The sequence below is a fragment of the Marmota flaviventris genome, chromosome 8, assembly GCF_047511675.1.
Source record: "Marmota flaviventris isolate mMarFla1 chromosome 8, mMarFla1.hap1, whole genome shotgun sequence".
Taxonomy (NCBI): domain Eukaryota; kingdom Metazoa; phylum Chordata; class Mammalia; order Rodentia; family Sciuridae; genus Marmota; species Marmota flaviventris.
In genome coordinates, this window is record NC_092505.1 from 25,736,298 (window position 1) to 25,757,175 (window position 20,878).

A 20,878-nucleotide genomic window follows, 5' to 3' on the forward strand; every position below is an offset into this window, starting at 1 on the left:
GACCCCTGAAGATCAGGAAATAATGCCAAGAGTTAATAAATGCAATGATATCAAGTTAAAAAGTTTCTACATTGCAAAGAAAACAATTAGGAATGTGAAAAGAGAACCTATATAATGGAAGAAAATCTTTGCTAGTTATTCTTCTGACAGACAATTCACATCTAGAATATATAAAGAATTCAAAAAACAACATTTTAAAAAACCCAATTAGTAAAAGGGGCAATGAACTAAATACACACTTCTCTAAAGAAACATAAATGGCCAATGAATCTCCCTATAATCAGAATGGCAACCATCAAGAATGCAAACAGTAAACCCTGCATGGTAGCATATGCCTATAATCCCAGCGGTTCAGAAGGCTGAGGCAGGAGGACTGAAAGTTCAAGGCCAGCCTCAGCAATTTAGTGAAGCCCTAAGCAACTTAAGGACACCTGTCTCAAAATGTTTTTAAAAAGGCAGGAAGAGGCTGAGGATGCAGCTCAGTGGTAAAGTGCCCCTAAGTTCAATCTGCAATACTAAAAATAAAAAATAACAATAATAAATGCTGGAGAAGATGTGGAGAAAAAGGAAAACTTTTACACTGCTGTTGGGATTATAAATTAGTACAATCACTATGGAAGTCAGCATGGACGTTCCTCAAAAGGCTAGGAATAGAACCAATAGACCTAGCAATACCACTCCCTCATCTTTATCCTAAAAAATTAAAGTCACCATACCATAGTGATATATGCATATTCATGTTTACAGCAGCAGAATTCACAATAGCCCAACCTTGGAACCAGCCTAAGTGTCTGGCAATAGATAAATGGATTAAGAAAATGCAATATATACACACAATGGAATTTTACTCAGCCATAAAGAAAAATGAAATTATGTAATTTGCAAGAAAATGGATGGTACTTGAGAACATTATGTTATACAAAATAAGCCAAACTAAGAAAGTTAATGTTCATGTTTTCTCTCATATGTGAAAGCTAGAGAGGAGACAGAAAAAGAAAGATGGCTAGGCATCTCATGACAATCAAAGGGACACTGGGAAAACAGAGAGAAGGGAGGAAAAGGAAGGGAAGGGAAGGGAAGGGAAAGGAAAGGTAGGGGAGGGGAAATAATAAAAAATAATATTTGCCAAATTACACTCTGATATTGTGTGAATGTAGGAATATGTAACATCAAATCCCACCATTATGTACAACATAATCCCATTATGCACAAACTTAAAAATATGGGGGAAAAGGGTGACAAGGACCCAAAAATACATCACAAAAAGTAAACAGATAAGGAAGCAAGATCTGAACAATCAAAATACACTTACCCCTTCAGATGGAATAAGAGTTCAGAAACAGTAAATTGGAAGCTATAGACACAAAAAGCAATTGGGAAGTCGTGTACTGGAGAAAGGACACTTTATAAAATACTTACAGAAAATGTGGTAAGATCTGAGAGTAAAAACTATGAATTCCAGGGTAAAACATTCAAAGAAGTACTGAGAGTACCTCAAGGAGATTCTGATGGGAACACAAGTATTATTCATACTCTTAGTGGAACATGTGCAAAGGATTTTTAACATTAGATCTCTAAGGAAAAGTATAAGAAATGTGAGCTTTAAGCCAGAGTGAATAACCACAGAGTAATTCTGCACAAGGTTGTCTTCTTGGTCTAACAGTACAGTAACCCTGGTGGAATTCACCAACCAAGAGAGGTGAAGACGGACAGAGTGTGTTTGAATACTAGATAATTTGGATATCCGAACTCAGATTTCACTAACCTTAATTATGAAGTACCTAACAAAAGAATAGGTAAAAGCAAGGAAAAAGCCAAAGTATAAGCAAGAATCAAAGTCATAGAACAAGAAGATCTTCATATCCACCAAGAAGGGATTGTTCTGCATGATTAGCTGTCAAAAATTTAAGCCAAGTCTGCCTAAAAGAAAGGAGGAAAACAAGTGTGCATGCACACGCCCACACACACACACCATACACATATACATACACACACATACATAAGATATATAAATGTAGCTATACATATATACACTTACATACTATAACACATACACATACACCCAGAAAAAGGTGTAACAGAAAGAAATATACTCAAAGCTTAGTACATTCAGAATGTAAGGAAAACATATATCAAAGAGATAATGATCTTCATGGGATGCTGGGAGTTAGGTTTCAAAAACAGCAAAAGCAAATTCAGTTCAGGAATCTTACGGGGAGATTTTCCAGATGAAACTAAAATAAAAGAGAAGACAGATCAACCTCAGAGGGAGGGTTCACAGGCCCAAACAATTGCACAGCAGTGCTGGTAGCCATCATGGCACAAAAATGAGTTACCATACAAAGTGTTCATTCATTGCAGCAATGACAAAGGACAAACTGGAGCTCCAAAGGAAAATGCAACTTAAGAGTTTTCATGGACAAAAATGAAGGACACTTACTGGTCCAAATTGCCACATCATAAACTTCTAAATAGTCTAGGAGGAAAGTAGACCTCAAATGCCATATTACGTGATAGACAATTTGCAATGAGTGGAATTTTGTCACCTCAGATATTATATACTTGGAACCAGATTATTCTCTTGAGTAATTTCTTCCAACTTAGTTTAAATTAAGAGAGCTGTCTGCAGTCAACTGGCCTTCAATGACTAGCATCCTGATGGAAGTGAAATTAACATAATTGTCTGAGCTAAGTTTCTGCTACAATCTTTGGTAACAAGGTAAGAGACTAGTGTTAATCATATGTATCCTAACAATGCCCTGAAATCTAAAATTAAGGCACGTGTCTGAAATGTAAAATTAAGGTATGTGCAATTCAACATGTGAAGCACAGAAGGACTACATATGTATAAATGATTAGAGGCTTCAGATTAGAATCAAAACTCTGTTCAGGCATAGAATGACATGCTTGTAGCTAAGACGATACAAAATAAGAAGCTGGGAAATGAGTTATCTTCTTTATGTGACTAGCAATTACAGGGCAAAATACTCTGATTTCTAAGTATAACTTCTCAAATTTTACATTAAAAAGGGGATGTCATATGGAAGCTTAGTATTTCCATGGATTTTGGCAGCAAAGTGGGGGAGCACCTATATTAAAGTTCAGAAGCATGTCTTCGTTATTAATACTGCATGACTAGAATATCTTGAACCTTAATCTCATTGCATATTATGTTACGATGAACTTTATTGGGCTGTAAGAGTATCCATAATTTGAAAATAGGAAAAAAGAAACAGAAGAGAATTTTAAGCATGGGATTTCTCTCTGTGTTCTACGTATTCTACGTATAACTAAATCTGGTAAGGTTCGTGTCAGAGCCTGTGATGACAATCTAAATAGTCCACTGGTGTTCCAAGAAAAAAATTAAGGAACAAACGGTTGATATTTGGAGAATGGCCTAATGAGGGTAGGAACAGGGTTGCCCTAAAAGTACTGACTTCTCTTTCAAGGAGGCCAGTAAAATACTTTAAATAACCAAAGTTTTAATAGTTAAACCTAATGAATAAAGAATAAGTAGTATAGGATACTGAGGAGAAAGTTTATACTCCTGTTCACAGTTTGCCATGTGATAGAACTTTATCAGAGTAATGTCTTTTTAATTTCTCCACCATTAACCCATTACTTTACCACTACTCCTTATGACAAATGATCTTTGAATCTAAGAAAAAGAACTAGATATGTAAGACTGGATCTCTCAAGAACCACTTTGTAGCTCTTCCTGACAAAATTCTGATCTTATATTGGAAAATGAAAGCAACTCAAATTTTGCAATAAATTCCAATTTATCAATAACACAGATAATATTGGGACTCCCACAAGTTTATCTTGGTTTCCTGTTTCTTTGTTGACATGGAATACATATGAGAAAAAGTCCTATTCATTCAACTCCTAAATTCCCATCACTAAACTTTATGGTAACTTACGTCTCCTCTTCAGCTTTCATTTGGAAGGCATCTTCTAACCAATCTAATAATTTGTGTGTAAACTCGCTCACATCTTGCTGTGGAAAGAAAAAAGTCTTGTTGATATTTTAGCCTACTAATAAAAATAATAACTTTTGCAACATAAAACCTATAGCCAGTCACTGAAATGTATAATACCAACTCCACATAAAAGTATCACCAATTCCAATGAACACTGGTAATTTAACATTTAAGGGTATGAAATCATAACTTGAGGGAAAAAACACAATCATTGTTACTAGGTTTCAATATAGGAGAAAAAAATACATATGTGTGTATGGATGTATACACACATACACACACACACACACATAAAAGCATGCCCAATGGAACTCCGAAGTGAGTCTTTGTAAAATGAAACTCATATTACCAAAGGTTCTTCATTTTATAAAGCATCTTAGAAATAAGAACTTGTGCTTCTTAAGAATTCCGTTTTTTAATTCAACTAATACATACAACTTTTTAAAGCCACAGCCACCTGTACTAGAAGACTTGTTTACTTCAAGAAATTAAGTCCAACTAACCACTAACTCCTCACCAGAGTTCATGATCCTATGAACTTCAAACTGATACTCCATTCAGATCCAGTACATATGTCAATTTTGACACCTCTTTCTTTGATCCTTGCTTTCCTAACATAGAAAAGTAAGAAAAAGTAGTGGCAGATGTACTAATCAACCACCATAACTCTTTGAACAACATGAGCTGGAAGACAGAGGAACAGGTCCACAAAGAACATAAGGGAAGAAAATAAAACAACCCTACTAAGACTGCACAAAAACAGATGAATCAGCACAGGCCACCTGCCTTTACTTATCTAAACAGCCCTAACTATAAAATGGACCATATATATTTTTCCAGCTAGACTTTTTGAAGAGAGTCTAGGTCAATATATTGACCTGAAAAATACTGGCACTAACATCTAGAAGTTAACTGCTTAAGTAAATTGCTCCAAAAACACAGTTAGAGAAGGCTAGCTACACTAGCACAAAAAATCCAGTTTCATACATTCACATCATATACAGTGGCCCACCAAATTATATAATTGTTTAAAACCTCAGAATAAGGAATATGGGTCTTTGTAGGTATAATTAAGACAAGAATCTCAAGATGAGATAATGGTGGTAAGAGTAGATTCTAAATCATTAGATTTTTAGAATGGATATTCCTGGGAGAAACAGAAGACCAGACACAGACCCTCCAGATAAAAGGACATTCAAAGACAGACAGAAACTGAAGCTATCCTGCTACAACCCAAGGGACACCAGGAGTCACCAGGAATTGGTAATTGGTAGAGGCAAGGAAGGATTTCCCCCTAGAACTGCTGCAGGGTACATGGCTCTGCCAGAACCTTTATTTGGGATCTCCCGCCTCTACAATGAAACAACAATTTTCCTTTTTCTTTTTTTTCTTTCTTTCTTTTCTTTTCTTTCTTTTTTTTTTTTTAAAGCCACCGGTTTCTGGTGATTTGTTAGAGCGGTCCTAGGAAACTAATCTAACCCTTAAAACAATGTCCATAATTTTCTATAACTTATCTTGACGATTACATTAACAAGGAATGAAAAAGGTTCCTATTTTTCTCAAGTCTTTTGGTAGAAGTTAATCCCCTTTTTAGCAATCAATTTAACTTTCACCAAAAGAAAGTAAAACTAGATCTTTATTATTTCATTATTAGTACTTGTAAACTAAAACAAAAGAATGATTAAAATTGATAGTACTACTGCATACCCAAAAGGTCTCCCATAAAGACCCTTAAATATTTCAAAATATGTAATTTAAACATTTAGGAAGAATGTAAAATTCAAGTATATATTCACTTTTTCAAAATAAGGATGATGTACACGTCACTATAGATGTATTCCACTTAGTCATTATATATACTTCAGAGTCAAGAGTTTAAGGGAACAGAAGAGAATCAAACCTTTATCAACTTGAACTGATATGCCTCTACTTTAAAAGAGATAAAAGAATCAACAGCAAGAAAACTAGTCAGTCAACTCAAAGCAAAAATATTCATACTGCAGCATTCAGGAGCATGTAACAGCAGAGCTAACTGTTTCCATTTGGACTCTTAACTCAAACTGGAAAAGCCTCAACTATGTATGGCTCAAAAAGTGTGTATGCTGTGTCATCTTTAAATATGAAAAGACACTCAAATACCACTACATATCTGTGGAAAGCATCAACAAAGAAGGAAGTAAACAAGTAAACAAGGAAAACAAGGGAAAAAGTTAATTCCAGATAAAAAAGAATTTAACAGAATTAATCTGTAAAGTGTCAAAATGTAACTATATATTAAGAGTCACTGGAGAAGAAAGTATACATACTAAAAAAGAAAAGAATGCAATTGAAATAAAGGAATGAATGAATACATAAGTAAAAAATATTCAGAAGTGTCCTTAAAATGGAGGTTTGGGATCAGATCCAGCCATTTCTTTTGGCTTCTGTGTTATGCACATGTAACATGATAGTACATAACACAGATGAAATAATGCTGAACCAAACAGGCAGGGGGCCATCGTTAGAAATGGTTTCAAAAAAGAAAAAAATCAACAGAAGAAAACTGGATGTGAGACCCTTTCTGTCTGCTGATAATTGCCATACAAGGTGTTATTTTAAAAAGATGGAGAGGGTGTCAACAGGCCAAGCCGGCAGGCAGACTAGAAACACAGTAACAGAATTTCTCAGAGCCTGTCTCCAAATTCCCTTTCCACACATTGACACAGAGATAGATCCAAGGACTATAAAAAGTACACTACAAAAAAAAAAAAAAAAAAAAAGTAGCTTTTTAAGCCTCTTCTCAAATATTATTTCATCATTTGCCCTTTGCTTCAGCACCAGTACCTTTTTCAATGCTTATTATCCCTACCACCTTTTCATTCCTTTTGGTTTTCCTTAATTGCTCTGACTTCTCAATGTGAGAAAATATTGGTTTTTTACAGATATTTTATATTTCTACATGAAAAATCCTCAATAGTATTTTTAACAAATGGATAAATAGCTACTATGATAACACTATTTACATAATGAAAAACAAAAAAAAGTCAAGTTCTTTCAAAAACATTTTCTGAGTAAAGAAAAATTACCTCCTAACAGCAAAAACAGCAACATCAAAAGCATGTATACTATACTGACACTGGGTTGTCACAAATTTGTTGAGATTATTTTAATCACAAGTGAACATTCTTCATTTTATCCACTGTTTTCCCTTATCATCTTCAATTATAATATAAATCACAACTTCACTTTTCTTGACACTTCCAAGATCACTTTCCTTTGGTTAATTTAAAAGTAAATCTTCCAAATAAACCATGTTTTAAATGACTCCAGGTTATTTGTAATAAAGCTGAACAACCAATTCTAAATTATTACATATTCTAGTAAAAACTGCTGAAGGACAGATCAGCTTAAATAAAACAGTACAAGAAATCTACCTGCTGTGAGTCATTTGACTTGAAGGCATCCTTAAGAATTTCAACTGCTCTTGATGGATCAACGTATTTCCTTTTGGTACCAACAAGAAGTGCAAATAGATATCTCAGCTCACACATAAAAGGCAAATTCCGATGTTCCTATTGGGGAAAAAAATAATAAGAATCTAAAACCTTAGTGAAGATTAGCAAAATCTTTATAAGTAAACAAATATATTAATAGTAACCAAAATTAGACTAACTAATAAAGATCAGGCATAAATCCAGCATTCTCTATCATATTGAAAGAACAGTTTTGTTACCATCTACAGGACTCAAAAGAGCCACGCATGTAACAGCAGAGGGCCTAGGCTAGGCTCATGATTTCAGAATAAATGCCACATATTCATAGCAAATCATGTCATTACCCAGCCAAGAATATCCTCCTCATTCAAGTCTGTTTATTATAATCCTTCCCATTCATCTAGGCCCAGCTGGTGATGGCAAGAGCAACAGTAACAGCCAGCATTCAATGAGTGCTCACTACATGCCAGGCGCTGCTCTGAGTGCTTTTCCCCAATACAAGCAAATAAGCAAAACCCCCTTCCCTCCTCTACGAAGCCTTTCTAGATGCTTCCAAATTAACAATTCCTGCAAATTCCATTATCTACTGAAATGAACACCCTCCACTACAAATCACCATTGCCACTGCTGTGTGATGACCCTAATTATTACACTACTGTTAGAACCCTTATTAGCAATTTAATAAATATTGTTATTCACATTTATTATTTTATATTTTATAAAATTGCTATACTTATTTTATAACTGAATTACTAAGTATCATGTTTAATATGATTTAATTGTAATTATAATTTTTATTTAATTTTTTAATAAGTACAGTATTAACCTAATGATTAATTTAAGTCAGACTTTTATATGAGGTTAATATATTACCCTCCTGGCAGTCCTTGAAATCTTACTTTCATTCTATATAAGATTCTAAGCTTCTCAAAGATTTCAATATCTCTTCCACAGTTTGCTGCTATACATAGCAAGCATTTAATTCTCACTGATTAAACCAAATCTTCCATGAAAAATAAAAAATACTATCATTCACTAACAATTTTTCTTAAAACTTTTATTTTGTTTGTTTATTTTCTTATGTAGTGCTAAGGATTGAACCCAATGCTGCACACATGCTAGGTAGTGCTATACCACTGAACTACAACTGCAGCCCCAGTCACTAACAATTCATTGTTAAACAAGATGAAAGCATGTAATTCACATAAGGTAGTAAAATGAATCATAATAGGTAAGACAAACAATTGTTATAATATTTAGTTCTTGAAGTAGCAATTTTAATACATAAAGCTTGAATATACTACTTAAATCTAAAAAAAAAAAATTCTATGTTTACATAAGAACATTCCAACATTACAAAATTATAGGGGTGTATCTTTCTATAGGTACTGCCCAGAATAATATAATTCATATGGAAATAACTGCTCTCCAGATTGCAATTAAAAAAAAACAAACTTCTAAAAAAATAGGTGAAAGGGAATAAAATTCATTCCAAATACTTATCTCTTCATCCAAAAACTACACACCATTAAATTAATCACAAAGTACACTAATTTTGACATAAAAGTGTTAAGTTCTGAGGAACATAGTTTTCATTTAAATATAATAAATTTCATCATCAACAATAAAGACTAAGAAAACCAATCCATGGTTTGTCTCTGATACTTGCTAATTTCTCATTAACTACCCTATATAAGTAAGTTTGAAAAAAAAATTTATTGAATTGAAACAAAATTATTTCCCAAAAAACCCTTAGTTTTCTGACGTTAATTTCTTCATCTTTCAGTGATATCTGGATATCTTTTATCATGAAGCATTTACTCAAGACAAATCAGTTTTTAAATGACATTTCTTATCAAGTCATAAAGAAAGCAATGATTTTTGAAAATTTAGAGAAATTCTGCTGAGGAGCTTATCTGGAAAGTAAAATAGTTTTAACATTGAAAAATTTTTGTCTCAGTCAATTCCTACAGCTAGAAAATCCTTCTCAAGTTTCAAAAGGCAAAAATATAAATGAAGTCAAGAGCAGCTAATTTGGTAAATTATGAAAATATCAATAGAAACCAATTGAACACAACTTTTAGCCTTCGTTTTTTTTTTAAACAGGTTTCTTAAATCATGACTGATGTATAGCTCTGTACATTATCAAGCAGAGAAATCTCCAAGCTTCATTCATGTATGTGTTCATGAAATCATGGCCACAATTTCAAGACAGTACACCTGCCTATCCATCACCCTCCAAAATTTGTTCATCCCTGTCATTCCCTCATTAATTTCATGTGAACAGAGTCATTTCTATTTCACAGGAATTTATACACATGAAACTAAATGCTATAATATTTGTTTTAGGCATGTTTCTTTCAATCAGCTAATTATTTTGAGCCTCATCCATATGATTGTTTGCATTAGTAATTCAATACATTTTCCTGCTGTGTAGTATTAAATTATGGGGATATTTATCACAACTAATTGATCTATCAGCCTCTTCAACTGCTAGAGATACTGATACACATGTTTCGGTGTGGATATATATTCTTCCATTTTCCTTTAATGAAAACCTGAAGGGAAATGAGTGGGTTGTATGGCTGATAGCTATCAAACTGTTTTCCATGGAGTTCTAGCTCTGCATTCTATCAACACTTGAATTTGAGCTATCTTATATTTTTGTTTCTTCAAGTGGGTACACAGTGGCATCTGCAGCTTATTCTGTATTTTTTTTAATGACTAGCAATGTTGATTATTTATTTCATGTAGTTTTCTACTCTCTGCATATTTTTATCATGAAGCATTTATTCAAATATTTTCCTCAAAAAAGTAATCAATAATTATTGGTTTTATAAATGATTTTTCTCCCAATCTGTGGCATGCCTTTTCATTTTGCATAAATCTTTCAAAACTTAAAATTAATTTTGATGCCAATTTATCTTTTTTTTTTCTTTTAGGATAAATGCCTTCGTATTGTTCTACTTAAAAAAACCATTGCTTAATCTAAGGACATTAAAATTTTACCCTGTTTTTGTCAATAATTTTTTTTTTTTTTTTTTTAGTTTTCAGTGGACACAACATCTTTATTTTTATGTGGTGCTGACGATCAAACCCAGAGCCCCACCCATGCCAGGCAAGTGTGCTACCGCTTGAGCCACATCCCCAGCCCCATTGTTAAGAATTTTTATGGTTTAAGTTCTTATTTTTAAGAATACAATATGCTCCACTATGGATTATTTTAGGGTCAGGTAAAAATTGAAAATCATTTATTTTATGTTATTCGTGGAAAATACGTATTTTTTTCTCAGTAAATTATTCTGGTAACTTTGACTAACATCTATTTACCTCGTGGGTGGGTCTATTTCCAGGCTTCGTTCCGCTCCACTGATCTATGTATTATATTCTGGCCAATAGCACAGTATGCTGATAAGTAATCCTTCCAATATTTTTTGACTTTTATAAATTGTTACTGCTTTTATATATATTGAAATTTCCATACATATCTAGAATCAATCAGCTAATTTCTATAAAAAAGGATGATGGAATTATGACTGAGCTTACATGACATCTATAGATTAATCTCTCAGGATAACTGATACGGTAACAATATTGAATCCTCCAATTCATGAACATGGTATGTTCTTTTATTCATTTAATTTTTCTCAGCAATATTCTGGCATTTTAAGTTCACAGGTCTTTCCTATTCATATTTTGGCAAATTTCTCCCTAAGTTTTTCATATTTCACATATCACTGTACAGAAGTATTTTTTTAATTTAAATTTCCAATTTTATGTTACTGGTACACAAAAATACAAATGATTTTGTATGTTGACCTTGTACTGTTTGACTTTATTTCTTGTTCTTGGTAAGAAAAATATATATTTTCTTTTTTTGTAAAGTACTTAGAATTTTCAACATAAATAATCCAACCATACAGACAGTTTTGATTTCTTACTTCCCATCTCCATGCCTATTTCTTTTCTTGTTGTATGGCACTGGTTCAGAATTCCAGTCCAAAATTTAAAGTGTTGAAGACTGACATCATGATTGTTGGAGAAAAGCATTCAGTTTCACCATTAAGTATTATATTACATGTAGATTTTTTTTTTTTTTTTTTTGTAATTGGGCTTTATCAGGAGGAGGAAGTTCTTTTCTTTTTCCTAGTTTTAGGTAGACTGCATCATAAGTAAGTGTTAGCTTTTGTCAAATCCTTTTTCTTCATCTATTGAGAAGATTGTATCATTTTCCTTCTTCAATCTGTTAATATGGTGAATTAAACTGACTGATTTTTAAGTAGAAAAACCAATTTTGCATTCCCATATAAACCCCACTTTCTCATGAGATATTATACTTTACATATACTGCAGGATTCAATTTGCCAAAACGTTGCCACTTTTTTCCATATTCATGAACAATACTGATCTCAGTTTTCTCTTCCTAAAATATATTTTTCTCTTCCTAAAATATATTTTACTTTTGATTTCAGGATAATACTAGGCTCCCATAATCTGTTGGGAAGCTTTATCTCTTCTTCAGTTTTCTGTAAAACTTTATAGAGAACTGGTATGTCACTAGTAAGATTATTTAGCTGTTACCAATGATTGAACCTAGGGGTGCTTAATCACTGAGCCACATCCTTGTGCATTTTTTATTTTGAAACAGGATCTCACTAAATTGCTTAGGGTCTCACTAGGTTGGTGAGGCTGGGTTTGAACTCGGAGATCCTCCTATCTCAGCCTCCCAAACTGCTGGGATTAGGCATGTACCATAGTACTCTCGGCAATTGTGAGATTTTTTTCAGTATGATATAGGGTTATCCCATGCTTTTCATTTCTTCATCAGCAAATTTCAATGGATTGTGGCGTTCGAGGTCCTTCTCTTGTTGATAGTAATGCATTATTCTGTGTTTTATATGGATGATGTAATGACATCCTACTTTTCCATTCCTTATATTTGTCATTTACATATTATTCTGCCTTGTTCTTACTCAGTCTATCTAAAAGCTCATCAACTTTACCAATCTTCTCAAAAAGCAGCTTTGGATTCTTTAATTTTTTTCTACTGTTTTTCTGAAAGAGTGATTTCTACTCTTTTATTATTTTCTTTTACATTGAACTTGTAAAACACTCAGTCCCTGTTACTTTGTCATAGTTAAAGACAGGAAATCCCAGAATGCCTCCTTTTTTTTTTTTGTAAAATTAAGGAACACAGTATTGAACTCAACTAAGCACCTTCCCTTCTCTTATAATGATTACCTTCACATGGTGAAAAGTGAGGAAAACATTGTTTATTTGGAAACATTTGCCCTAAATCAAGACATAAATAATATAGGCTAAAAATTAGTAAGCTTTTAGCTCCTTGCACAATAATTTCCACTAAATATTAAGGAGTTAAGTATACTTGTTTTCTCAACATTTAATGTTTTACCATCAGTTTGTAACATTTTTTTGCCAAAAGAGCACTGAAGTGGAGAAGAATGATTGCACTGAGAATCTATATTATTTTTTGGTCACCTCATGATTACCTTATAGTTCAAATGAAAATGAATGTATAATACAGTTTCAATTTCTGTAAGCAATAGGCATATCCACCTAAAGTATTATCTGATTTCCAAATACACTAATGATCTTTTCTTCTCACTTAAGATATACATAATATTTGTGGCAAGCTTTAATAGCCAACAAAAGAAATCCTCTTAGCAATGCACACAAATGACATCTTTCTGATTTGATTAAATTAATTCTAAGTGCATTCATATCTTAACATTTGTTTTCAAGCTCACTGTAGTAGTAGTAAACGTTTTATGAATTAGAAACAAATTCACTATTAAATAAAAAGTGACAAAAGTTACACTGACACCTTTTTAAAACAGTCTTTAATCACCTCAAGTGAATGTACCACAAATCAGTAATTAATAACTACCTATAATTATCACATTTGCTTCAAAGGTAGCAAATTGTAGTGTGTCCTGTTGTCATGCCAAATTAAAAAATAACTTCATTTATGGAACCATCTTATATAAATTAGTGTCTTTCAGAGAATGAAGTAAGTATTTCAACTCTCTAAGCCAAAGAGACACCAAAGATTCTGATCCTTCCATTGCAAGAAGCAAACTTCTCTAGAAAGAGGCTGAACACACATTTTCCCACCATGTGCTGAACAGGTTCATAACCTCACAACTAGCTCTGGTATGTAACATGGATATAATGATTACTGCTTATATAAGATTACAAACCAACATCATCTTACCATGAAAATAAAATAAATTAAAGCTCTGTAAACTATAAAATCCAGGAAATAAAAGGTACAGAAGACATGCAAAAATAAATTAGTGGAAATAATAATTCTAAACAACTCTATACAAATTATATGTATATATACTTCAAGTGAAACATGAGAGCTGTTAATATTAACAAACAACTGTGATAAAGGGAGGCAATAGTTACATGTAAAAACTGTTAATGACAGACAGGTTTGCTTAATTTCTCTGGCAGTGTGATCATTTGCCAAGTGGTCTTAATTCCCTGTTCAAAATTATTTATCAGGCTGACACTTTACAGCCCAGAGATGACAGCCTGAAAAGTTGGCTGTAAATCAAGTTCTATTCCCCCTAGTGTACATAACAAATGTTTCACATACTTTGCAGGAAAAGTGGTTTTAAAAATTAAACACTAAAAGGAAAACATAATTTATTAATTTATAACTACCACAACAGTTCACACAAAGTTCAGCACTTTACTGAAGTCTAAAACTTTACCTTCTCTGCCTAAATCCAGTGCATTTCAGGACTAGGGACTCTTTATAGCAAGATCACTAAAGCCCAGCACTTAAGCATATCATCACCACAGTCAATATTCTGTCTATTAATATGAATGTCTGCTTGCAAATCAGTCCTATTTTTTTAATTTCTATTTTTAAAAAAAATTACTATCAACTCATAATTGCTAATACCTAATACACTTACTGTATAACAGGCACTTTTATGCCTTTTATATGTTTTACCTCATTTAATCCCCAGAGCAACTCCATGAAATAACTACTGTTATTATTACACTCTGTAGAGGAAAGTGCACAGAGAGAACAAGTGACTTGCCTTAGGTCCACAGCTAGAAGCCAGGCAAGGTAACTCCAATATCATGTTCTCTTATTTTGTATTGCCTAATATTAACTTCAAAAAACAAACAAAAAAAAGAAAGTAAAGATTTGTACTGCAAAGTTTAAATTTTATTTTTTAAAGAACTCAAAACAACTGAAAAGAAAATTTGATTTTCACACAATTTTTCAGGAAAAAACTGATGAAAGATCTTAAATTATCAATTATACCCTATTAAGTTTATTGAAATTTGACAATCTGAAAAATTAGAAAAAGTTAATAAACTGACCAAAAAAATTGGCATTTAACTGTTGACGTATAGGTGAAGAAAAAGTCATATTTACAATATACTAACAAAGGATGATAAGTTATTATGGTAGAAATTAATGAGTTGACATTCAAATTCGAACAGTTTCAGATCTGATGAAGCAAATAAATGCCCCAAAGCAATAATAAATGATAGAATATAAAAAAGCACAGGTACTCTGTTGAAAGATCTTTTATAATTTTACCTTTTGGTTTCGGGGTAAATCTTGAGCATTTGATGGAGGTTTGTAATTCAGAACTAATCTTCTAAATTCCAAAAGATTGAATAATGACTGAAAAAGAACAACAATTTAAGATAGGAGAAATTCTATAAATAGAATTGTAAAATTGGTGTCCAAAGACTTATTTTTGACAACTCTACTGCTAATATACAACTGTTGCAACTAGCATAAGGCAGCCTATTTTCTCCCTGAGAAAGTCTCATTTCTTATATTCTGATATACTTGATAATTAGCAATATTTAATCTACTGTGAATCAAAAAACTATTCAAGTACAATGTAAAAAAATATTTAAAGTTGTTATTACTATATACATATTACTATATATACATATATATGCACATATATGTGTGTATATATATATGAATATATATATATAAATATAAATATATATATATATATATATATAGAGAGAGAGAGAGAGAGAGAGAGAGAGAGAGAGAGATGTTTCCTCAAAATAAAAGATGTACAATAAGTAAAGAAACTTTGTAGACGTTCTATGTTCGTTAAGAATTACCTAGAAAACCTGAGTACAAACAAATTTATTCCACAGATGCTAGGTGACAGACACACAAAAAGATGTTTATTATCTCTATGCCCAAGAAAGGAGGCAAACACATAAATTTAACAATAGAAATATAACTCCATGGTACTGATCATTCTGAGAGTATAATGAGAACAGATGAAAAATGTTCATAAAAAGGAGAAGTATTCAACAGCTCTTTATAACCTATCATTATGTCATCTTAATAAACATTTATTTAACAATGATTTTTAAAAATGGAAAATATCAGCATTATACCAAATAAATTCACATTTTTTTTTATAAATTTTTTAATGGTAGATGTTTTACTAACATGAATAAACTGTCTTACAACATAAACTATATTTCTTTCTTGAGTCATAGCTTTTTAAGTTTGAAAATTACTGTACATAAAATCATGTATAGAATTTTATAAAAGATGAATTAGCCTATTTGACAGAATATAAGGTAACGGCACGAATCAAAGGAAAAACAAACAGTTGGTTATTGGAAAAACTGGATCACTACATATAAGGAAATGGAGCTAGACAAATGGATGGACTAAAGACCAAAATATGAAAGATAAAACCAGTTTCTGATAGCAGAAACTATAGAAAAATATTTGACCATCTTGTAATCTGGAAGGATTTCTTAATTACACATTATGAGTACATGAAATAAATAATTTTTTTTTCTCTTTGAAATGAGGTTGTCCAGACTGGTCTCAAACTCCTTGTCTCGAGTGATCTCCCACCTCAGCCTCCTTAGCAGCTAGGTCCAGGTGCTTACCACCATTTTTAGCTTATTTATTCATTCTTTTAATAAATATTTAAAGCACACTGCTGTGGTTTGGATATGAGGTGTTCCCCAAAATTTCCTGTTTTATTGTTGGGATGTTCAGAGGTGAAATGATAAGGTTGTGAGAACTATAACCTACTTAGTGGATTAATCCATTTGATGGATTAATAATTTGGAAGGACTATTGTACTAGGTGATGGTTAACTATAAGCAGATGGGGAGTAGCTGGAGGAAGTGGGTCACTATGGAATGTGCTTTGGGGTTTACATTTCCTCCCTCCCTCTCTGCTTCCTAGATACCATGAAGTGAGCAGAATTCCTCCATTATACCCTTCTACCATTATATTCTGCCTCATCTCAGGCCTAGAACAAAGGAGCCAGAAGACCATGGACTGAACTTCTGAAACCATGAGCCCAAAACAAACTTGTCCCCCATAAATTGTTTTTGTCAATTATTTAGATCATTGCAACAAAAAAACTAACATAAGCTGGACACTAGGAATAGCAGAGAATAAAAAAATATATAGTCTCTGCCCTTGTGAAGATTATAATCTTAAAACTGCAGGTTAAAACAATGACACTATATGTTATAAAGGAGAAAGGATATGAATACAGTAACAATAGATCAAGATCGTGTAAAAGTAATTAGAGCAAATTTTAAAAAACAAAAAAAATCTTAAAAAAAAAGATGAGAATCTTTGAGAAAAGGCAGGATTTTAAAGCTGGTAGGTGAGGAGAAGTTTGAAAAAGACTTAAGTATGAACAGTAAAAAAATCAGAAGAGAAAGGGGAAGAGAAAAAGCAGGGTTTTCAATCATTAGCTGTGTATAACAATAACGTGTGAAGCTTTATTTATTTTATTTTTTTAATTTTTAACTTGTGGAACTTTAAAAAATGCCATTTTCAGGGATATCTCAGTAAAGATTTAAAATACTAAAAAAGACTCTGATGTATCATCAAATAATCAATGGCGTATCTCAAGGACAAGATATGCAATATCACTGAAGTAAGGCAGGAGATAACCTTTGGCAATGAGGGAGTCACCTTTTCAGTACAGTGGTGAAGAAAGAAGAGGTGCAATGAGAATGGGAGAGATGGAACAAAAATAAGGGGGGCAAAGTATGAACTATCCTTCCAAGGAATTTAAAAAGGAAAGATACTAGCAAAATAGGAGGATCCCAACACTACTTTGATATTCTGAGCTCCCATTGGAGAACATTTTCCTTGTTTCTGAACACCGTTAGAATTTTGTTTGGTGTAGCTCTGAAGAACATTTCAGCCTCTGCTTGATAGAAAATGGTACATTCTTCACTTCTGAAGATTTCTACTGAGCCAGAAATCTAAATGGCCATTTAATTTTTTCCAGCACTTTAAAGACTTCATTTCTGTTGAAAATTCAGTTGGTGACATTGGCTCCTTTATAGACGCGTTGGATCTTTTTCTATCTCATTACTCTGTGATTTTCTCTTTGTAGTTTTTTTTTTTTTTTTTCCTGTTTTATTATGATGTACATTGGTGCAGTATTCTTTGTTTCTACTATTTGGTTCCTGTTGCTTCCTGAAGCTATGGTTTGATCTCTCTTTCAGGTTTAGAATATTCTCAGTCATCTTCTCTTCAAATATTATATTTTCATTGTGCCTTCTACTCTCCCTCTGGAACTACATTATGTTTGTACTATTCATTACGTCCAATATCTAAAGATATGCTCTTATCTTTATTTCATGGCTTTATTCTGAAAATATTCTTCAGACCAATTGTCTAGTTAACTAATACTCTCTTTAGTTGCACCTGATATACACTGTTCAATTCACCCATTGATTTATTTCCTGTATTATAATTTTCTATTCTAGAATGTCCATTTTGTTAGTTTTTTAGTTTAATGTCAAAATTCTCAATCTTGTTTTTAATTCTTTGATGATAGTAAGTACATTATTATAACTAACAATCTTCTGGTTTCCATATAAGTATATTTCTATCATCCAACTTTTTCTTTTTATTCTCCCTTATTTTCTGGTATGGCTGATTTGAGTGCTAAATATTGCATGCAAAAACTCAAAATATTACATAATATCTTCTAACACAGAGTTTTACATATGCTTCTAAAAGCTAGACTGGACTCACTTGCAATCCCAAATTACCCTAATTTGATAAAATATGCGATTATTTGAAGCTGTATGATTCAGAAACTAAAAAGCCTAAATACTCTCAGTTTTCAGTCAATTGAAGGCTCTCCACTTTAAGAATTCTAACTGAAAGTCTGAGGTGTTCACTAAGACTCCAAATCTGTGAAAAATTTAGCTTATCATCTACTCAGCAGCAACTTCTGGAAATGCCTTAAAGATCAGGTCAGTCAAAAATCAACTGAGTGGATACTGTATCATTTTCAAAATTTGTAGAAAATATACCAAAGAGTGACTATTTTAAACTTGTTTTGGAACTATGTTGGGAGATAAAACAAAAATAATTGTAGGCAAGTGAAATAAAAGAACTAACTACTCATCTGCCTCAGTAGAAAACCAAGTCAATTAGAAAAGTAAAGATAACAGAAGAAAACAAGAATGGCTATAGATGTCTTCAAGAAGCAAAGGGCTATGAGACAGCAAGATCTGGGGCTATTCCAATGTGTCAGACAATATTAGCATGCGCTGACATTTAACATAGCCCAGCTGTGCCTTCTGCTCTCAGGATGTTTGTACTTCAGTCAATCAGGAATTACATGACTTATAAGGCTGGAGTTATGTGATTCACCTAGTGTTATATGATAAACCTGGAGTTATGGTTATTTGTATATGCTTTACTATCTACCCTGCAATTCTTTCTAAATACAGTCTCCTAGGTACAATCCTTCTTTACTATCTACCCTACAATCCTTTCTAAATACAATCTTCTAGATACAATCCTTCTTTACTATCTACCCTACAATCTTTCTAAGTATAAAAGACTTTAATATGTGCCAACACATCTACAATAGGAGTAAACTGAGACTAACTCAGGCAAACTGAGAGGCATGAGCACCTTACTTCTGGGCATCTCAGAGGGATCCAAATGAGACAGGTGCTAAAGTCATCAAGAGTGGATTCACTACTTAACTAAACACCCCAGATTTAGGGAGGACAATACACCTCTAAATGCCTATCTCTGATACACTAGTAAGAGAAGCAGGTATAATTAATATTTTCTACATAAAAGTTCCAGTTGAACAGAACAGAAACAATTTTGATTAGATAGGGGTTTGATAGCCAAACTGAAATCACAAAAATATTACTAGAACCCAAAGATTTAAGCCCATTCTCAGTACAATCTCCAGTTTGTTTGTACTCCCTTTCTGACATTGTTTCCCTATTCTAAAACTTTGGTACCAGTAGCTAAGGAATAAGTATATAAAGTTATACGTTTTGTAGCCTACTCCAGCTACCTACTTTGAAGTTAGAGGTTTATATTTCCAGTAAACATCTGGAATTGGTAAATATACTCACAAGGAAAAGAATACCTAGTGTTTCATATAAGTCCTGCCAACTAAGTAAGTTCCACACAAGAAAATTCTATAAAATCAAACTTTACTAACCAAATCATAATTTGGAACAAATTCCAAGTCTTCAGAAATCAAAACAAATAAATACTAATGCAAGTTTTCTGCTCAACTTCCCTTTAATAAGTGAAAATTTCCATTTATGATAAGCTGTCACATCTCTTTATATCTGAGAATAATGTGAAAAGAAAAAAAGATATAGTCACTAAAGAAAAATAAAAAGATTCTTAAAATAGTATAAGAGTTGAAAAAAAAAAAAAAAACTTCAAGTGATCTAGACAAACTTTTATGGCCCACCCATAATTTTTCTAAAATCTGACAATGTTTTTCCAGGTTCCAAAAACTCACTATCTTTTTAGGGCACTATAACCCAAACTTAATGTTAAAAGAGTACTTCTTCTATTTGCTGAAATTTATCACAAAAATAAAGAATATCAATTACCTATACTTGCCTTTTAGATAAAAATTTAAAGCTAGTAAAATTACCAGTTTTAATAAACTCGCAGGTAAGAAGACAAGCAATGTTTTTCTAGTCCATTCCCTCCAACCAAAACAAGAACCCAAAAAAACCCACCAAAAATTTGAAATGTAAAACAAAATCTAAGGTAAAAATAGATGGATTATTCTACCAAGTGTGAAAGAAGACAGTGGAAAGTGTTTATCCTATAAAAATAAAAGGAGATCATTCCTAAATCTATTAATAATTTAATTATCACCTCAAGAAGGACTTTCCTATAAATATGATATTGAAAAATCCCTATTCTAACTAATGTATATTGATTGTTTGCAAGTATTTTCTTTTCTCTTGTACTTTTTAAAGAAAAACTTCTAATCACTGAGCCTCAACTGTTGGCTGTTAATTGCACTGGGAAAACAACCATTTGTCAAATACAGGCAGCAAAACATATTCATAAAAAATCAGATCACAGCCTTAAAACTATATTTCATG

General features: G+C 32.4%; 1 protein-coding gene across 3 annotated transcripts in view; it reads right to left on the reverse strand.

The window, feature by feature from the left end:
• Positions 1-20,878, reverse strand: part of Usp25 (ubiquitin specific peptidase 25) — a 135,698-nt gene that overhangs the window by 62,972 nt on the left and 51,848 nt on the right. For 2 of the 3 annotated variants that reach the window (XM_071615121.1, XM_027929101.3), the window contains exons 6-8: positions 15,048-15,134; positions 7,397-7,534; positions 3,924-4,000 (exon numbers count right to left, since the gene is read on the reverse strand). In XM_071615121.1, coding sequence (XP_071471222.1) covers positions 3,924-4,000; positions 7,397-7,534; positions 15,048-15,134 — 302 coding nt within the window. Of the gene's footprint in view, positions 1-3,923; positions 4,001-7,396; positions 7,535-14,535; positions 14,611-15,047; positions 15,135-20,878 lie in introns of those variants that run through there. The other variant, XM_071615123.1, reaches the window with a different exon arrangement.